A 19,138-nucleotide genomic window follows, 5' to 3' on the forward strand; every position below is an offset into this window, starting at 1 on the left:
ATGAAAAAGTGCATGTCTTTGGTCTTTTTTTTTTTTTTGGTTTCAATAAAATTCCAAAACAGTGCCATCAGACCCACCTAGAGGTGCAATGAGATTCTCCAACACACCCGTGGGAGGAGGCCAAGGAAAGGAGAATTGCCAAGAAAAGAATATGATTTGTTTCAAGGAGCAATCATTAAGATGCTTATAAGTCATTTTCAAAAATGATCGAAAGCCCTAAACAAACCGCTGGATAGCATTTTGTCAGTAACACCAGGGTCCTGAGATGCAGGATGTCATAATACAGAGGCACAAAGACGCAAACTAGCTTTTTTTTTTAAAAACAATCACGTTTGCCATGTTGCATTTCACACCTAACCTTCCCCCTCCCTCCCTCCCTGTCTCCTCCCAATATAAGCTGGAAAGCCCCTGCAAACCCAGATCACCAATGGGCTAGAAGCCCATTTATAGCTGAGGTTCATAACGGGCGGCAAAACTGTCCTCCTGTAAGGGGAATATCGATTGCACAGCTTTGTTGGATGTCAAAGCACACGGTTCTGCACAGCTGCTGCTGAACGGGTGCTTGTCGTCCACGACCAACACCTGTTAGGCAGTCAGCACCAACGCTTCCCTTCCAACCTTTGACAACCACCCTCGGGGCAGGCAGACACAACTGCTGAATTACGTATGAAAATTGTAGTTTTGTTGTCTATACAACCGAAGGTTTAACTCGGACTCCTGCTTCTTTCCGAACTGTATAAAGAAGCAATTCTTCTCCTAGAACAAATAAGCACAGTAGACTATTGTAATCTAAGAAACAGGCACTATTTGTGTATTGGAAAGCCTTGCTCTCAATAGGGCTACAAGTCCAACGGCCCATGAGCCACTCTTTCAGCAGCTGTAGAAAAGTGAGCCGTAGAAGTCACAGATAATGAGATGCTAACAGCAGCAGAGACAGAAAGGCTAGGAGAAGCCTTCCTCGAATCCCAGCTGTTCCCACCGCTAATTTAGCAAGCACGACTCATAGGTAGGGACCATGTACTTGATGTTGATGAAGGCGTCTTCGCCTCCGGAGCGCTCGAAGGCCTCCAGCGTCTCCTGGATCAGGTCACCGATGTTCTCCCGCTTCTGCTGGCTGTAGTCGATGCCGTCCCCGGAGTTTACTGGGTCATGCAAACACACAAAGAGGCCCGTTATTTTGCTGCATTTTCCCGAAGAGTCCTGCACGTGTGTCTAGGCATTTTTCTCTGAATGCTTATCATGAGACGCAAGCAATTAACATTTTTACACGATCCTGTAGAGTTTTAGGAGTGGTGACAGATATACAAAAGTGCAAAGTCCTAGAATGGAGCTGATGAAAATTCATCTAAACTAAAGAAATCAGAGAGTAAATGAAAGTGAGGTGATCATGGTTACACAACAGTTCACAAGTCAGGGAAATCTCTTTCCTAAATCTGGTAATTACACCAACAGTGTTCTCTTGGACCTTGACTTCTTCAAAATCCCAAGATGGCATGTTTAGAGGGAACCGTCCATCACCAGGTTAGGGTGCTGGCTCTATGTGATTTCAAATGGACAAACTTTGGAGTGAGGGGCTTAGCCCGTGCCCATGTCTGCGGCTTCTGTACGTGGGGTGAGCCCCACTCCTCCAGGTATCACTAAGCCAGGTGTGCAGCCCTCTGACGGCACCCCCATCACTCCGGATGCAGGTGGGGAGGAGGAAACAGCCTCTCCTGCCAGGACTGGTCCTGACGCCTCCCTGAATGCGTGGATGCCAGCCATCCATTATGGCTGCATAGAGATTGGTGCCACTGCTGGTTTTGGAGTCTAAGTCCAGGCAGGCGGTCCACCCAGGGGGGCACCGGGAGGACCTGACCGAGGCCTCGTCTCCCAGAGCCCTGAGTGACCACTCAGCTAGCTGCCTCTCAGACTCTGAGGGAAGGGGGTCCTAGGCGTGGCCTTCGATGGCCTCGGGGTAGGGGGGAACCTGGGTCTGACGTGCTTCACCATACACGGTCTCAAACCATTTGGATGAGAAGTATCTGATTCCGCTCCACCTGTGAGGTTACCCAAGGGCATGGGGACAGCCCCAAATGGGAGACCCTCTACTTCAATCCAGAGTATAAAAATTCCACACTTTTCTCGAACAATAGTCATTACATGCATGTAAGTTGCATTTCCCGCCCAGACTTCTAAGGGTTTCAACACTGTTTATTCTCCCAGTAAGCGAGTCACCTCTGTGCCTCTGCTGGCATTACCCCCACCTGACCTGTGATGAAAGGAAAGGGCCACAGGGTGGGCTGAGAGGCCCCGGAGGCCTCAGGATAAACGGCCTGAAGGCTCAGGCCACGGGATGCTGCAGGGCGAAGAGCTGCAACTTGAAAATGCGTACTTTACCAGATGAAAGTGTTTATTTTATTCAGATTTCAATGTAGCTCCAAAGGCTTATCTTGCTTCAATGTGAAAATAATAAAGGGAACAACGATATTTCAAAGTTTTTTTCCCCAGTTGTTCTGAACATTTTAAAAAAGATGGAGTAATGTTTCAGACCATTAATAAAGGTAACAATTACAATCGCACACAAGCATAGATAAGCAGGGTTTGTGCTTGATTTTCCCAGAAACTTGTTAAAGAAATACCACTGTCTTCTGTACCACAGAGAAAAGACATGGCTGTCCTGACTGGTTTCTTTTGGTGGGGGGTGAAGACAGGCAGAAATATTACTGATTTTCAGAAAGAGAAAGGCTACGAGTCGCACAGCTACAGTGCATATCGATTTTTCATAACCAATGAACTCACAATGCAAAGCCATTGTAATTAGGTGGACTTTTCCTTTCTCGTGGTGGAAGCCTCTCTGCTATGATGGGGAAAGCTGGATTGAAGTCAAAGCTTGATTTACAGAGTAGCTGATCATCTAAAATCTTCATACACGATACTTGTACAGGACAAATAAGAGACAAGATGCTTGACCAAAAGCGTTCTTGCCCTGTTGTTTTTGAGCTAAAGGTAAACTTAAAAATATATATAGAGAGACAAATACACACAAATGAAATAGGTTTGTTTGTTTGTTTTTTTAAAGATTTACAGGGAGGTCTGAGAAGAGAATCAGTGCAGTTGGGGTCACCCACCAGGTGATACCAACGAGGTATCCATCCACGTGGAGGGCTTTCCAACAGGAGAAGGTCTTGGGTCAAATTAAGAGAGAAGGGGGAGGAAGCTTGTGTGTGTGTGTGTTTGTGTGTGTGTGTGTGTGTATACGTGTGTGTGTGTGTGGGAGGGTCGGTCAGGCGTGTTAGAGGTGTAAAGAAAAGATGCTAAGGAAGAAGTTCCAAAAGAGGGGAGGGCCAAAGTAACACAGTCCAAAACAGGTGCAGCAGGGACAGGGACAGATAGCATGTGTGACAAAGGAGACCCGTAAGGAAGGTACGTGTGAGGAACAACGTCAGCTCCCAGGATTCCGATCGGGACCGTGAAGAAGGTACAGTGAGAGGGTCTGGCTGGCCTCTGAGGGCTTCTTCCCTCCAGAGGACATTCCTGATAAATTCCTCCTGCCCACAAAAGCGGTGCACTTAGGGAGGAGCCTGCAGGACCCAGGTTTGCATAGCCAGCCGAGCCCATGGCGCAGACACCCTGGGGGCACATGGAAAATGTAATTGGTGATGGTGCCCAGTTGTGACAGCCTGGATCCAGTTCCTGATGGACAAAGATACGTAAATTAATCACTAATAAATGGTGCCTTTTGTTGGCATATTAGTCAAAAGGTCAAGAACTGAATAGATCACGGGACAGACTTATTTTCCTGATGGGGGCAGAGCGGGGTGGAAAGTCTGCACACAATGGAAAGCTTAACACACCCTGTTTTCCCCACTGCCTTCCAGAATGCTATAATGACAAGCAACACTTTATTTCAATAATAACCTATTCTTACTTTTTAAAAACTATTTAACTGTAGGAGTAAGTAAACTATGTAGCTTTTTTGTTTCCCAACAGTGAATAAGGCAAATGATAAAAAGAACAGAACAGAACAACAGCTGCTTGTTCAGAAGGAGCTGGAGTTGGAATATTTTGTGGTTGCAGAATGTGCACCGCTGGGGTGGGAGAAAAGCCCAACAAAGGCGCTGAAATGACGACCAGGGACAGTTCAGTGTCAAGCCACGTTGACAGGCAGGTGAGCGGTGTGGTCTCCATTTCAGAACTGCTATACTGTCAGGTTGTTTTAGGATCTGAGCTTGAGGTAATTAGCTTGAGCTCACCATTTAAGATACATATGACACTGTTGGAAAACATACTTGTGAGAATAGGATGCTTAAAAAAAAAAACAACCCAGATGGTTATGTACAATTGTCAATTCTGATTAGGAAGGTGACATTTCAATTCAGGAAGCTAGCAGTCTATTTTATGTCCAGCAGCTGGAAAGATACATTGATGATGGAAAAGATATGTTTTATTTATAACCAAATAGGAGTATAACAACGGTTTAAACCAGACTTTGCATTTCAAAAGGGATAATATGCAAAGAGACTAGGACACGGGATTTGGCTTCTCTTCTTAGAGGTCCTTGTGTGCAGGAGGTGGGCAACTACTGTTTGAAAGTCCTTCTTGGTTAGGGATTATTTTAAGTATACTTATTATTCTGAATGTTGAAGTCGTGTTTTGTTGTTGTTGCTTTTTTTTTTTGCGGTACGCGGGCCTCTCACTGCTGCGGCCTCTCCCGTTGCGGAGCACAGGCTCCGGATGCGCAGGCTCAGAGGCCATGGCTCACGGGCCCAGCCGCTCCGCGGCATGTGGGATCTTCCCGGACCGGCGCACGAACCCGTGTCCCCTGCATTGGCAGGCGGACTCTCAACCACTGCACCACCAGGGAAGCCCCCTGAAGTTGTTTTTGATTATGTAGGTAGTATGCTTAAGCACACGCATCCTCATTTTCTATCTAACCCCCTTTAGACAGTCCTAACCTGGATGCTTTCTCTTTCTAGAGGCCGCTTTGGTCAGAATTGGGACGTGCGCATCCCAGTCTTTCGTCGGTCAGTGGCGTGCTCTCAGTGAATGAACTCAGCTCATGACTGTGACCATCATGACACCGCATCACCAAGGCCATCCAAAGGGAGGCTGCCTCAGATGCACTGACATTTCGCATAGATACGTATCCACAAGGCAGTGGCCACGGACCAGCAGCAGACACGTGTCTTGTAGGATTTCGATGAAAGGGTCTCGTAGCATTTTTACAATTTCTAGACTGTGTAGAAGCTTTATTCTTTTCCTTTCTTCAGTTACTACTATTACAGGAAAAAATGAAAAAAAAAAAAAAAAAGCAAAGTGGGGAAAAGGAAACTTTTGGTGGCCAGAGCAAGGTCTTCCCAAGTTAGCGCTGAGGTCGGTGTCAATGGCACCTTTGGCCATACCAAAGAGTGACGTTCTCTCTGTAGCCAGAGGAAAACTAGGCCCTGCAGGGTAATGCAAGATGGAAAAAAAAAAGCTCTTGCCTTTGGGGGGCTTCTCATCCAGCTGCGGGAGCCTAGCTGGCCACAGTCCCTGTAGGTCACGTGCACGCCCTATGAGAGTCAGTGTGGGCCACGTACCCTGACTGCAGAGCCCTGGCGCCATAGGCCCCTCTCCTATTCCTTGGGTTCCCACTGGAAACTGTGTCCTGAGAGAAGGCTTATCTGTGTGTTCTAGTCAGACACTTGAGTCCCCTTATCTGAAAACAGGAGGAGCAGTGAAAGGATGTATGGATGGCCATAAGAGGCTCAAGGAGAGTTACATTCACATTTGGATTTTTCTGACTCTAGTGTTTTTTTGGTCAATACTCTTCAGTGTTAAGTGTATAGATATTGTTATATGAACGGTAATACACAAAGAAGTTACTGGGAAATGAAAGCATTATTTAAGGCATCGGAAATAGAAAACACATACATGCTCACTTCGGGTTGCTTATTCAACATACCTGAAGTATTACTCATTTGGTACCAATGGATGAAATAATTTATAAACTCTACCTATACTTTCTGGTCATGGCTAAGGAGAGCAGTAGGCACCATTTGGGGAAAACTTCCATTAGTTCTGCAGGCTCCTGGCTGAGGCAGCAGCAGGACAGGCTCAGCACGACCACACACTGGAGAGGCAGTGGGTCGGCAGGAAGGAAGGCGTCGTGCCCACTGCCACCTGTCATCCTGAAATTGCTCATGACTTGGCTGCTTTGCAGAGCCATGAACCAAACATTCCTAAAGAAAACACTAGCTTGGGAAACTCAATTAAAAACCACCAGAGTGAATCAGGAAATCATAAGCAATGACTCAAATGATGTCCAGACTACCAGTACCAATCTTTCTTCATACTACTAACTTTTGGAAGCTCCAATTTGTGAGGTAGCTCGCCCTGCTCAGTGACAGCAACAGTTCGTGTCACCTCTTAAGTGTACAAGAGCACCTGGAATAACTGTGGACAGTAGCAAAGACCTCAGACAAATAAAAAGATGATTAAACTCACGGAACAACATTCACCTCAGCCTTTGACGGCACCAGACAGCGAGCCAGGCGGAGTGATTCTCTCAGCACACTGAAGGCTAAATTACAGTCATAAAACAAGGCTTTGAACTAAATGGCTGCCGACTGGTCATGGTTTGGCTGCGCCCTCCTTTGGTCTACCGCTTCCTTCTCTGGACATTTTTGCGTGGCCACTTTGCGTACACGGTATGTGAACGTGAATCCAGGCCAAGTCCAGCCTGAAGCTTTTCTCAGTATGAGAGCATCCGTGGATATAACACGACTTGCAGAGAACACGCCTGTCTACCATTTCCCCAGGTGAGATGCTGGCGAGCTCAGCACAGGGCAAGAACTCTGGTCCTTCCTTGTGTGCCCGGGGGAGGGGGGGCTGGACAACCTCCCTGAAGCAATGCTGAGTGGAATTTTAAAAAGTACTCACAGAGGAAACTAAATCAATTCTTTCTGGATCAGAAAAGACATTTTTTTTTGGTTGCTCAAATGTTGAACTAAAACATTTCAAAAGCTGTAAAGCTCAACTGAAAGGAATTTTACCTGTCAAGACCTGTAACCAGTGCTGGCTTCAGCCACAGCTAAAGCTGCTTTCCTTCTGCCTGGATCTCAATGACGTCATCTGCTCTGGAGAGAGAGGGAGCCCTTGGGGCCTGGGCTCAGGTCTCGGCAGGGTATGTGTGTGGAACCTACTGCAAATATTATTGTGATAAGATGCTTCTTGATGACATTAAACCAGCACAGATGTTCTGTTGGATGTTTCTGAACAAAATTTCAATTTTGGGCTTAGTGGATTTAACAGTTACAAGCTGGAGATGACCTCAAACAGTAATTCCCTGTTCGCACTAGTTGGTAGTTAAGCAGAAATGTTAGTTGTAGTGGAATAAAACTAATATTTTCCAACAAGTATTTATTAAAAACGTGACTCTTATCATCGAAAAAGATTTCATTAAAAAGATGATAACTCACATGGGTTTATAAATGGTTGCTTTGAGTTTTTTGCTTTTTAATTTGAATTAAGAAAGGGAGAGAAGAGACAGATCTACTTTGTCTTTTAAGGAGTTTTTCATTTCAAGACCTAGATTATATTGTCAACATTTGTTTTGCCAGAAATATCTTGTTTATTTGGGGTTAGCTTGAATCCAATTTACTTTATAGAAATAGTGTTACCTGTTTTGGAATAAAAGGGCTTTCTCCCATAAAGTTTGGAAAATTACAGTGGAAACAATTGTAAATTCCAGCCTGATCCTTTCTGGAGATGAGGGAATGGAAGAGGAAGGGAAGAGGGGAAGACAAACTAGGAGAAATTTCATTTTTCTACATTGAATAAGAGAAGAAGCCTTTTGGGAAGATGTTTTGAGGTTATCTGCTTTTAGAATCCTAAAGAAATGCTCTTTCACTTTCTTTTTTTAGCTTTGCTGTGTTACTTTGAGGACACTCATCTTTTTTTTTTTTTCCTTAGTGATAACATGTGTCACCCTATTCAGAATTTTGGGTGTTTCCCTGTTTGGCCCAAGCTTAGCCACGGCTTCCTTGGCTAACTTCATATTCTCTTGGAAAGTGATTGTTTTCAACATATCCTTAAGTCTGACTGTACAATGGATATTTCTAGAGTGTTGGTTCATGGCGGGTGTGAATCAAAGTTGCAATGGTTTTGCAACCAAAAACTTATAATAACCAGAGCATATGTCATGCTAGAGATGCCCAAAGGCTTAAACACTCCAAATCTCCTCAGATCTTGTTGACATTAATGAAATTCATAAGATTTCTTTCCTCTGAAGATAAAAGCTTTGAAGCAAGACCTCGATTCCCAGCTGGATGTCTGTCTCTCTCCCTCACCTTTTGACGCTGGAGCCGGGTGACTAAAGCATGGGGTTCCTAAGCCATCGTAGTTTCGAAAGCTCAAGGAAAGGTTTTCCTCTCAGAATGGGGGCGCTGATCACTTGTGAAACTAAAGATATCATGGATCTTCCAGCTGTCAATTAGATATTTAAATGTTCCTTGAGACAGACAGTGAAGATTTCTAAACAACTGCCATTTTGCAACGGCCAGGTAGACTTATTCTGTAGGGAACGAACAAGGATAACGAACAGTGGAAGTAACACTGAACTTCAAAGGCAAATAACTTGCCATACAACTTTTCAAACCTTAGTAGCTGCAATGTTCAATAACTTACTAGATGGTTAACTGTGGACAGGTTACTTAATCTCTCTGAATCTCAGTTGCCTTCCCTGTAGAAAGAAGGGACTGAACTTGGGGTGATCTCTGCTCACCCTAACATTACATTAGATAATATCACAACACAACTTTGGAATAAGCTTTTGGAAAGGATGGTTATTCAATGGATGCATGGTATTTCAACTGAAAAGATAATCACAAAGCATCTGTGCATTTCTTCAAAGTAAGTCACAGATCTCATAAGCATCAAATCCAGCTTTCAAATCAAGTTCTAAAAGAACCCAAAGGACCAAGGTTTATATAGTTAGTCCTAGTTTAGAAAGAGAACACTGTCAAAAACTCAAATTATTTGTTGACACACTACCAAAAACGATTCCATTCTGCTACTTCAATAAATCTATGTAGATTTTGATTTATTAGAATAAAGACCAAATGTATGGGTTGGTTTTCTAAATATATTCAGTTGACAGTGATTTGGTCAAGACTATAAAAAAGCAAGTCAGGTTCATCCCTGATTATTGACAATTTGACTTGGAAGTTATACTGAGAAAAATAGGTGGGTTCACCAATTTATCCCTCTACAGGATAATTACAACTATAGATTCAGTGGCCATTGAATTAAACTGTATTCCGAGTTGTGAAGTATATCTCTTTTCTTGTTGGTCCACATGATTCAATGCACATTCAGTGAACATTCAACAGGAAAGGGGCAGAGAGTTCTAAGTCCAGCTCTTGTCCTAAATCTATTTCCTGCTGGCTTATCTCATGGTGGAGTAATAATAACAGCAATAATACTAGCATAATGTCATTTAACGCTAAGAATAGCCCTATGAGCTAGATACTATTACCGTCTCAGCACAGGGACACACTGAGGTTCAGGAGGTGAAATCACTTAGTAAAGTGACACAAGCAGTACATGACTCCGGGATGCTGAGAAAGAGAAACGGTGGGAGGCATATGCTAGTGTGCAATGAGGAGGGTGATAGGAAGATCCAGAAGGGAGGTCTAAGCATCCTATGCCATAGTACTTAGTGGAATCAGATGCCTGTGTGGAGGCCTTCAGGTGACTCCTCCGCGCCCCCTCGCCCCGCCCCCACCCCCACCCCCCGGAGGTAAACGCTGACTTGACTGGTAGCGTGAGCCCTGCGTCTGGGCTCAGAAGATCAGCGCCATCTTCGCCTCCTCCTTCCCTGTATCCAGCTTGCTGTTGTGCAGTGCACGGTGGGTCTGCTTAATACCCCCAGTTCCAGAGCTACTCTGGCCCACCCTGGATGGTAGCGAAGAGTCTGTTTGGATTTTCAAACTCTCGTCCTCCTAATTCACCCTGCAGATTAATTTTCCTAGTCACCTTCTCTCCTGAGTAATAACCAACATTTCCACGTTGTATGATGGATCAAATTCAAATTCCTGATACCCGGACCCTCTGTCTCTGCTCTCCCTCATGAAGTCAATCTTATATTTTGCTCCTTCCCAACGAGACCTTCTGCTCCACTCAGACGTGGATTTCTTCCTAGCCTCAATGTGTGCGATTTTCATTCACGTCTTTAAAAACCCCCATAGGAATATGCTCCCCTCTCCCTTCTGGTAAGTCCCACCTTACTTCTTTTCAAGGCCAGTTTGGGATTTACTTCCTCTGTGAAGTTGACTCCACAATCTTCTTTCTTTCTTTTGAATCCCTAGAGCTATGGTCAGTAATATCTCCACCTCCCTTAAGTACATGTCACTCTAGAACCCTGAGAAGTGCTTTATGTTGCTTAGTTTTCCTATGTTTTACCACCTCTTGAAGGATAGGTTTATGCTATAAACCTTGTTCATTGGCATCAAATACAAATCGAATCTTTGTGAAAGGGCTGAATGAAAGAATAAATTACTGCTTTGTGTGTTTACTGAATACAGATGCATTATAAGCAAATTCAGTTCTAAGTAAATTGTATGTTAAAAGTAGTGCCCAGGGCTTCCCTGGTGGCGCAGTGGTTGAGAGTCCGCCTGCCGATGCAGGGGACATAGGTTCGTGCCCCGGTCCGGGAAGATCCCACATGCCGCGGAGCGGCTGGGCCCGTGAGCCATGGCCATTGGGCCTGCGCGTCCGGAGCCTGTGCTCCGCAACGGGAGAGGCCACAACAGTGAGAGGCCCGCGTACCGCAAAAAAAAAAAAAAAAAAAGTAGTGCCCACAATCTGCCCAATTCTTATTCTTTATTTACTATTTACAAACTTGTGAGCTCTTATCCGTGGAGATAGTATTTATGTGGATTCAGAAAGGCTGAGTATACGTACATAGAGGGTTGGTGTAGTTAGATAGCCTCATCTCTTTTCCAAAATCCTCCTTGATTTAAAGTGGGGTTTACTTGGATCACCCTTAAATTTGAGAAGAGAAACTTTCTTTCTCCAGAATGAAAAAAAATCAGATTATCCTATTTCATTGAATATCTAAATTTTGCTTACTATAGTTTCTTTCCCAGCTACATGATAATTTTCAGTCAGGCAAAGAAATGTTTTCAGTTGGAAAGGAAATACTGAAGGCTGCTTTCAGGGGTGATGCAAACCTATTGGAGATAATTTTACTGCTTTTAGACTGATGCTGGAAACTTTCAGAAATGGACCAGAATGACAGTTGTTATCATGGCTTTTCATTTCCAAGAAATATTAATGATACAACCCATTTTAAATTCTAAATTCTTTTTCATATTTGAGGTACAAAAATGGAAAAAGAAATCTCAGATTTCTAGCAAGTTTTATCAGCAAATGCAGTAAACTATGGGCAGATGTACTTCTCAGATTATCTTTGTTAGAACTTTCATCTTTATGGTGAACTCAGAACTCAGAAGCCTGTGTGTGTCCACACTGGTGATCGCCATCACAGCAAAGTTTGGTTAAATCATTTTAGATGAATACCTGCACAGCGGGGCACAGAGCCACAAAACAAGACCTTTATGGCCTTGATGTATCCTTCGTTCTACTGCAGAAAATAATTAAATAAAGTCACTAATGGTGCTCGCAATGAAAAAACACATCACCCCGTTCCTGCAGATCATATGATTCCTCGATTATCTAGGATTTATCTCAGCTTGCCTAAACTAGCTACTCTTTGAAAATTCTAAGATGAATTATTGAGTGCAAAATTTAATAGATTTCCAAGCCATTAGCTGTAAATTTTACCGAGTGAAAATCTTTCTCATCAAATGAGCTCAATTAACGCAAAAATAATATATTTAATGAACAAACCAAAGCAATCTGCTGGGCTGAACTGAGTTAACGGCTGTATAAGTGACAGTTAAAGCCGTTTACGATTGTCTCAGTTTCAAAGAACCTCGCAGTATCTGTCAAAGCTCTGACTACCAACTTTCATCAGTGTCTACGTTGGTTAGTTCAATGTGGCGGGAGACATCCACCCCGCCACCAGGCACATTAATGCAGAGCACAACCTGCAAATACTGAGCTCGCCTGACTCCATTTTTCCAAACGTTCAGGGCTTTGTTAAAGTCCAATCAGAGTTTTGGCTGTGTGGTAAGAAAAAGAGAGGTATCTAAATCATGGGGACAAAATGAAAATGTGGCCATTTAATTTGCCATGTCAGCAAAATCGGGTTTGCACATGAATTGAAGCCAAAGCTTGTCGGAAATGCTGATAGGTGAAATATGCTGACTTTTGATACTTTTGAATAAAGACTGTTTATTGGCCTGTGTTACATTTTTATCTCTTAAAATTCCTCAGTTTAGTGCACACAGTTACTTTCCTCTTAATCAGGCTTTTGGGGGTAGGTGAGTCCAAACAGAGCCAACTGGAAACAAACAAGAGCATCCCCGCGGGGTTGAGGCCATGTGCACGAGGATACGCCCTCAGCCTGTTACTGAATCTCTGGCTGAAACGGGTGTAATAACACCTTCCTGGAAGGAGAGGTGCAAGGATAAAATAAAAGAATATATGTTATGTCTTTAGGAATATAACAAGCAATTCGTATTATTGTAGTTTCTGTGATGTCAGTATCCCATTTTTCAGGTAACAGCAGATTGCCTATGATTTAACTCTCCTCTGGGTAGGACAGGAAGACTAGCCCACAGAATACCATGGAGTAAGGGTTTTGCTTTTATAAAATGGGTTCACTCTACAGCCCCAGAAAAGGAGCAGCAGGGAACTGCTTTACCTTCAAGTCCTGCAGGAGAGTGAGTTTACTGTCAGTTGTCTGGACTCACCATGAACACAGAGCCACCCTGTTGGGGATACTTGTCACACGGGCATAGGTTTCTCTGGTCTAGATGGGTTCCTTGGACCCTGTCTGCAACATGATCAAGGTTCTTGGTTGCAGGGCTTTAGAAGCAAATGATTTATGGCATAAGCTTACACTCACTAGTTGCCCTCAGTCCCCTTCCTCCCTGGGTAGAGTTCAGTATATTGGTGCCTAAATGAATGGGGGAAAGACCAGTTCTTGTCCTCCTGCAAATGGCACTCAGGCTTGGCTATCTGAGCCCTGGCGGCCCTGGTTCTTTCTCTTTTGCTTTAGATAATTCATATAATTCCTATAATTCCCATTTTATATCGAGCAAGTAGCTGAATTGAGAAGGAGAGAAAAAGAGAGGAGGTGTCCTTGCCTATTTCTGACCACAAGGTAAGAGCTGAGCTGGAGAAGTGACAGTAGAACAGAAGGGAGAATGGGAGCAGTGTTCCAGCTCATGTCTTATCCCTATAGGATAAGGTGGGGAAGTTTAGAAACCTTGCTTTCCTCTTTCTTCTATTGCAGCTAACGTCACCCCCTCCACCTCCTTCAGCACGTGGGTTGCTACTTTGGCCTCTGAGCTCCTCCCAAAGCTCTCTCCTAGACTCTTCAGATCATGACCCTCGGCCCCTTGGGCTGCTGGCGGACGTCAGCTCCTGCCCCTAGCCAGGATCCCAAATCTGACATTTGCGTAGTAGACTCAGAGCTCTGAGTGAACCGGACAAATGTCCTGGCAAGCAGGCACACGCGCTGCCTTCTCTCAGGCTGGCACCTGACGTATTAAGTCTGGAAAAACCTCCAGGTCGCTGGAGAGACCTGGCCCAGGGAGTTATCATCTTTCAACCAGCCAAGGCCTCTACACAAATCATCCCATTTAGCTCCAGCCTCTGGGAATACCATCCGCTGAGGAACACTGCCCCTCCACATGCCTCTATGGATAAGACCTACATTCTTGGATTTGAAGATCTGCCATGCATCTTGGCTGTTCATATTTTTGCAGAGACCTTTGGCTCACAGAAGCAGCTCTAATGGTGGGGATTTCAGGAGTCAAGGGAGTGTGGCTTCGAGGTGCTTGTGGACAGACAACCTTCCCGGGCCCTGGGATGACAGCAAATCTGTCGTCTGCTCTCCCTCCTCGTGGGCCTGCCCCAGCTCTGGGTCAGGGTATGTCCGTGGGTGCGGGCTGTGGACGAGACCCCTCAGCAAGGGAGAGGGCAGCTGGTGGACCAGAGGCAGAGCAGAGGCTCCTTGCCCCTGACGGCCGCCCGCCCGCCTGGGGCTCACACACCACTTCCATGCGCCCAGAGCAGCGGTTGTTTGTAAACTGCTTCCCAGCTTGAGGATAAGAGGAATGTAAATCCAAGGAGGAAATCGAGAACGGGGTTCTAATTCGAACTCGGATGTAGTTGTCCAAGTTCTATGATTTCAGGAGGATCAACCGGGTGGGGTTCTGGTAGCTGAGGGTAGCGACTGGAGAACTAGAGGGGTAAACGGGGTGTTCACTTTCTGGAGGAAGAGGCAGATATTAACACCCCAATAAACCAACGACGGAATAAGAGTGCTTGAGAGAGTGAGAGGTTCTAGCAAGGACCGAAAGTAAGAGATGTGGCAGGGAGGAACTGGGAGGGACCACCTGGGCAGGTGATCAGGACAGTCTCGATCAGAAGATTAAAACTAAACTGAGCCCTGAAGGCCGAGAAGAAGGCGGCTTTGCAACAAGCAGCCTGGGGAGGACGTGCCAGAACAGAAAATGCAAGAAAGGCCTTGAGGTTGGAACAAGTTGTCACCAGAGAGCACAGTTTCACCCGGTTATCGCGGTCATTCTTTTCCACGCTGATGATACTACACGTAACTGTAACTTTTAATGACTGTTCAACAGCTCTGGGGTTGAAGGAGTGTAAAGTATGCAGCTACCCTCCTCTAGTTAGGGACATTGTCTCCTTCCAGATTTTCATAATTTTAGACAACACTGCAATAAACATGTTTGTGCATTCAGTCTTTTTTTTTTTTTTTTTAGTTCTATTATTTCCCTGAAACAATTCTCAGAAGTGAGGTTACTGCTTCAAAGAATATGAACATTTTGTAGTCATTGGTATATATTGGTGCATATATATATATATCCATATTGATTTTCAGAAAGCTTATGCCAACTTATAATGTTACCAGCAACACAGGAGTTTACCTGTTTATCACAGCACTGGATGTAATTCAATTTTGTTTGTTAATTCAGTATCTATAAAATGTTACTTTAAGATTACTTTCGTTAGTATTTTTCTACTTACCAAGGAGTGCTAATATTTTCCAATGCATTTTTTTTTTTTTTTATGTAATTTTTTTTTTTTTTGCTACATGGTTTTTTTTCCCCTTATGAGAATGATTTGTTCTTCTCTTTAGCTTATTTATTTTTCCGGTAGGTTTTACAAGACAAAGTCTCCTAACATCCTGGGAAGCTAGGGAGTGGACAGATCTCTGGAGTTCAATCTCCAGCATTCATTTCCTTTTGACTCAATCAGCACTATTTCAGAGGGCAAAGGGTGGCCTGAAAAGAGTTACTGTAACTTCTAGAGGTGCCCAAGGGCGGTAGTACCCTGGGAATTGAAAGAATCTGAGGGACTGTGTTAAGAAATGTAGGGGAAATTGCATCATCAACAGATTGCCACCTCCAGAAGGAGGAACATTGACAATGATTAGATTTCTGAAAAGCTTCTTTGCACCCTTTCCTTGTGCTCGCCCATCCATCTGCCCACCCACCCAGGGCTTGCTTCCTAGGTCATCCTATGAAGGACCAGGCTCAGTTCCCCACCAGGTTAGTCACAGACACGACCTCGAGGGCCGTTCGGTCAGCCCTCACTGACAATGTGCCTTAAATCAAGACTTTGGGGCTTACCTTCAAATTGGATTATTTACAAATGAGGAAATCATTGTTATTTTGGTTTGTGTGTGAAAAGTGTTAATTTGTTAAATGTTAAATTCGTGATATACCACAATTGGTTTAAACTTGTGTTGGCATTTCTACATTTTTTACTAGACGGGGAGCCCCAAAAGATGAAAGTGGCACCAGAAAGCCCAAGCTGGAGGCTGGGTAGGTCTTGGGAGACAGACTTTGAGGATGCAGACGGAGCTAAGCCAGAGCATTTGTTCCTATTGAAGGTTAAAAGACCAGTAGCGGTGGAAACTAAAGTCTGCTATTCATCTTCAGGCTAGGGACAGTGCAGACAGCTGCAACACGAGCCCCCTCATAAAGCTATGCCAGTAACCTTAACCGTGACCTCTGGCTGGAGACGCATTTCAGTGGGTGTACTGATATCTCTTTTAGGCACAAATAAGCACAGTTGTGTCAATTTTGTTTTGAGGTCAGATGATTAACTTGTGGGCCCTTTTTAGTGAATAATAGGGAAAAAAAATGTCTTTACATCTTATTTCAGCTTAACAAACAAAACAAAGCTTTCTAGTGGGAAGAAAGTTGCATATTACATCGAGAGCAGATTTTAAGGTAAAAATAAACATCACAAAAGGACTTTGAACCTGATGGGCACTGAGCTATTGCAAGGTCAGATTAATAACTGACACGTCATTCAATTAATTAAGGTTGATATAATTATTTGGATAGATATTTTAGTACATATGACCTTTAGTTCTGAATTATTGGGGTATTTCTTTTACTTTTTTCACCTCCTTTTATGTAGTTACAGCCTGTTATAATGTTATAGATTAAGAAAAAGCAAGCTGTTTACAGAGATCAGTGTGTAGCATTTAAAGTTGTTTTTTTCATATTGACCAGCCACTGGCAGGTCTAATCATTGCTCTCTCTCAAAGGCCAAGGTAAAATAAAACACAAGAAAAACATTGCAGGGCTGCATGTGTGAGCACACTGCTACAGTCCTTAGTATTGAGTCTGTCCGGAAACCAATGATTAATCCTATAAAAAACTACGTAACTAGGACCCCAAACATTACCGATCTAAAAAGCCAAGTGGTAAATAAAACTACTCAAAATTCTAAATTCCTTTAAGTTCTGTTAAAATTGTTTTTAGCTTGAAGGAACTAAACTGACTCACTTTTTATTAATTCTGCTATTTCCCTTAAAAAAAACCTTGTAGCTATAATATGACAAATCAGAATTTGGGGAAAGGAATAGACTTTGGGAGTCTCTACCTCCTGCAGAATAAAGTTGAAATTCTACCAAAAATGAGCTCTCAAAAGTCTACTAATAACCCAAGGGATGGTGGTGTTAAAGGAAGGTGTTCCAGAGAAAACGGCCTTGGCTGCCAGGCTCAGACTCCCAGAGGGGCCTCCTGCTGCTAGGAGGGAGCAGACGTGCCCTGCCTCTGGCTTGTTAAGCAAACTTCTGACTGAGCACAGGGAAAGCGCTACATGGTCTTGGAAACACGTTTGGGGCCTCTGGGCACAGCAGGGCACTTAATCCTTAAAGAATTCTGTGAGGTTGGTGATGATGATGAAGATGATAGCGAGGACACATAACAATTACTCTTCCCAGGTACCTGGGTGAGTTTTACCGTGAGGATTATGTAAGGTTACGTAAGTAAAATTCCAGTTACATACGCGTAAGCATGATACCAGTGTTTCTAATATTCGTTGTTAGTATAATCATCATTATCATATCAGTGTCAATGCCTCGTCAGAGGGAGGTGGTGAGAATGAAACGAACTAAGCTATATAAAGCGCCGGGCCCAAAGCTTGACAGTTATTGGGCACTAGACGGGAGTTTATTTCTTTCACTTCCTTAATAGGGTCGATTCAAGGAGCTTATGACATGTTCATTAACATTCCAAATCTACCCATTGTACACATGAGTAAATTGTCAGAGATGGGATTTGATCTCAGATCTATATAAAGACAAAGTCTCAGTTATTTCCATTATAACTTGCTTCCTCTCTCAGGGAGCTCAGGGGCAGTATAGTCAAATCTAGCTGACTCAGAACTTTCTGATGGTTGACCCTGTAATAACTTTAGAAAGAGGGTACCTCCTAACCTCTGTGGATTATCGGGTGTTAAATATATTTTGGTTTATGTCAGTCTTTTTTCCGTATCCAGAAGAATTAAAATATCAGAGAAAAAAAGGTTTTGGATAAAACTGGAATGCATTTAAGACTTTAAAATGTGCATGTGTCTACAATAATAATAAAACATTGTTTTATATTTAACCACATGAACCAATGTTCAACCGTTTCTGACTTACAAAAATGTCAGTTTCATGGTTTAATCTAAATTTTATTTTTTTTAATTGAGGCATAATTGACATACAACATTATATTAGTTTCAGGCGTACAGCATAATGATTCAATGTTTGTATATATTGTGAAGTGATCACCACAGTAAGTCTAGTTAACATCCATCACCATTTACAGTTACAAATTATTTTTCTCGTGATGAGGACTTTTAAGATCTACTCTCTCAGCAACTTTCAAATACTCAATACAATATTATTAACTGTAGTCACCATGCTGTGCCTTACCTCTCCATGGCTTATTTTATAACTGGAAGATTGTATCTCAAGTTTTAATTTTTACTATGTAAAAAGAATTACCATTTAATTCCTACTGTAGGCACTAGATGTGTAAGCAGCTTTTGTACATTTAGCTGATTTAATTTTAATTCTCAACAACCTTGTGAAGTTGGTAGTGCTATTAGCCACAGTCCTACAGGTGAGCGGCCTGCAGCACAGGAAGGTTAGATCTGACTTCCAAGTATAAAATGTAACCACGATATGAAAAATAACCAAACGTCTTTACGAACATTTTGACCAAGAAATTCGATTCTGATACATATGAAAACAAGATGAAATTAAAAATGTCATATTAAGTAATTTCTTTAACAATGGACATATTATTCAACTAAATGAAAACTGTTTTCCCTCTGTATAGCTTCACAGCTTTGGAATTATCTGTGAAATTAATAATGTAAAGTTAATAATAATTTTGCATCACTGTGATTGGCCAAAGTTAAATGCAAGGATAGATATGGTTGTCAGAAAATTTACTGTAAAATAAAAAGATTATATCTGATCCTTAAAAATATTTCTTTCCTTTCCAAGTTTTCTCCAATGCTTTCTCTTCCTTGAGCTGCCATTTTATATTTGGAGAAAACTGAGATCAATACTGACAACCTGAATTTTATTGACTAATTTTAAATGTAAATTTTGTTTTTAGCAATTTTCCTTGATTCTCCACGAAAATAACTTGTTTAAAGTTACCATCCTCACTAAGTTTAAGGTTTTTTTCCCTCTGTAGTATGGTTTTTAAACTGTTTTATAAAAATA

General features: G+C 42.9%; 1 protein-coding gene across 1 annotated transcript in view; it reads right to left on the reverse strand.

The window, feature by feature from the left end:
• Positions 1-656: 656 nt before the first annotated feature.
• The window catches only part of PACRG (parkin coregulated), a gene marked incomplete at its 5' end in the record, with an annotated part of 428,573 nt that continues 410,091 nt past the window's right edge, over positions 657-19,138 (reverse strand). The window contains one exon of the mRNA XM_024763634.1: positions 657-1,142. Within this exon, the coding sequence (XP_024619402.1) occupies positions 982-1,142 (161 nt within the window). The remainder of the gene's footprint in view (positions 1,143-19,138) is intronic.

Source organism: Neophocaena asiaeorientalis, unplaced genomic scaffold (genome assembly GCF_003031525.2).
Source record: "Neophocaena asiaeorientalis asiaeorientalis breed wild unplaced genomic scaffold, Neophocaena_asiaeorientalis_V1.1 scaffold704, whole genome shotgun sequence".
Lineage (NCBI taxonomy): Eukaryota > Metazoa > Chordata > Mammalia > Artiodactyla > Phocoenidae > Neophocaena > Neophocaena asiaeorientalis.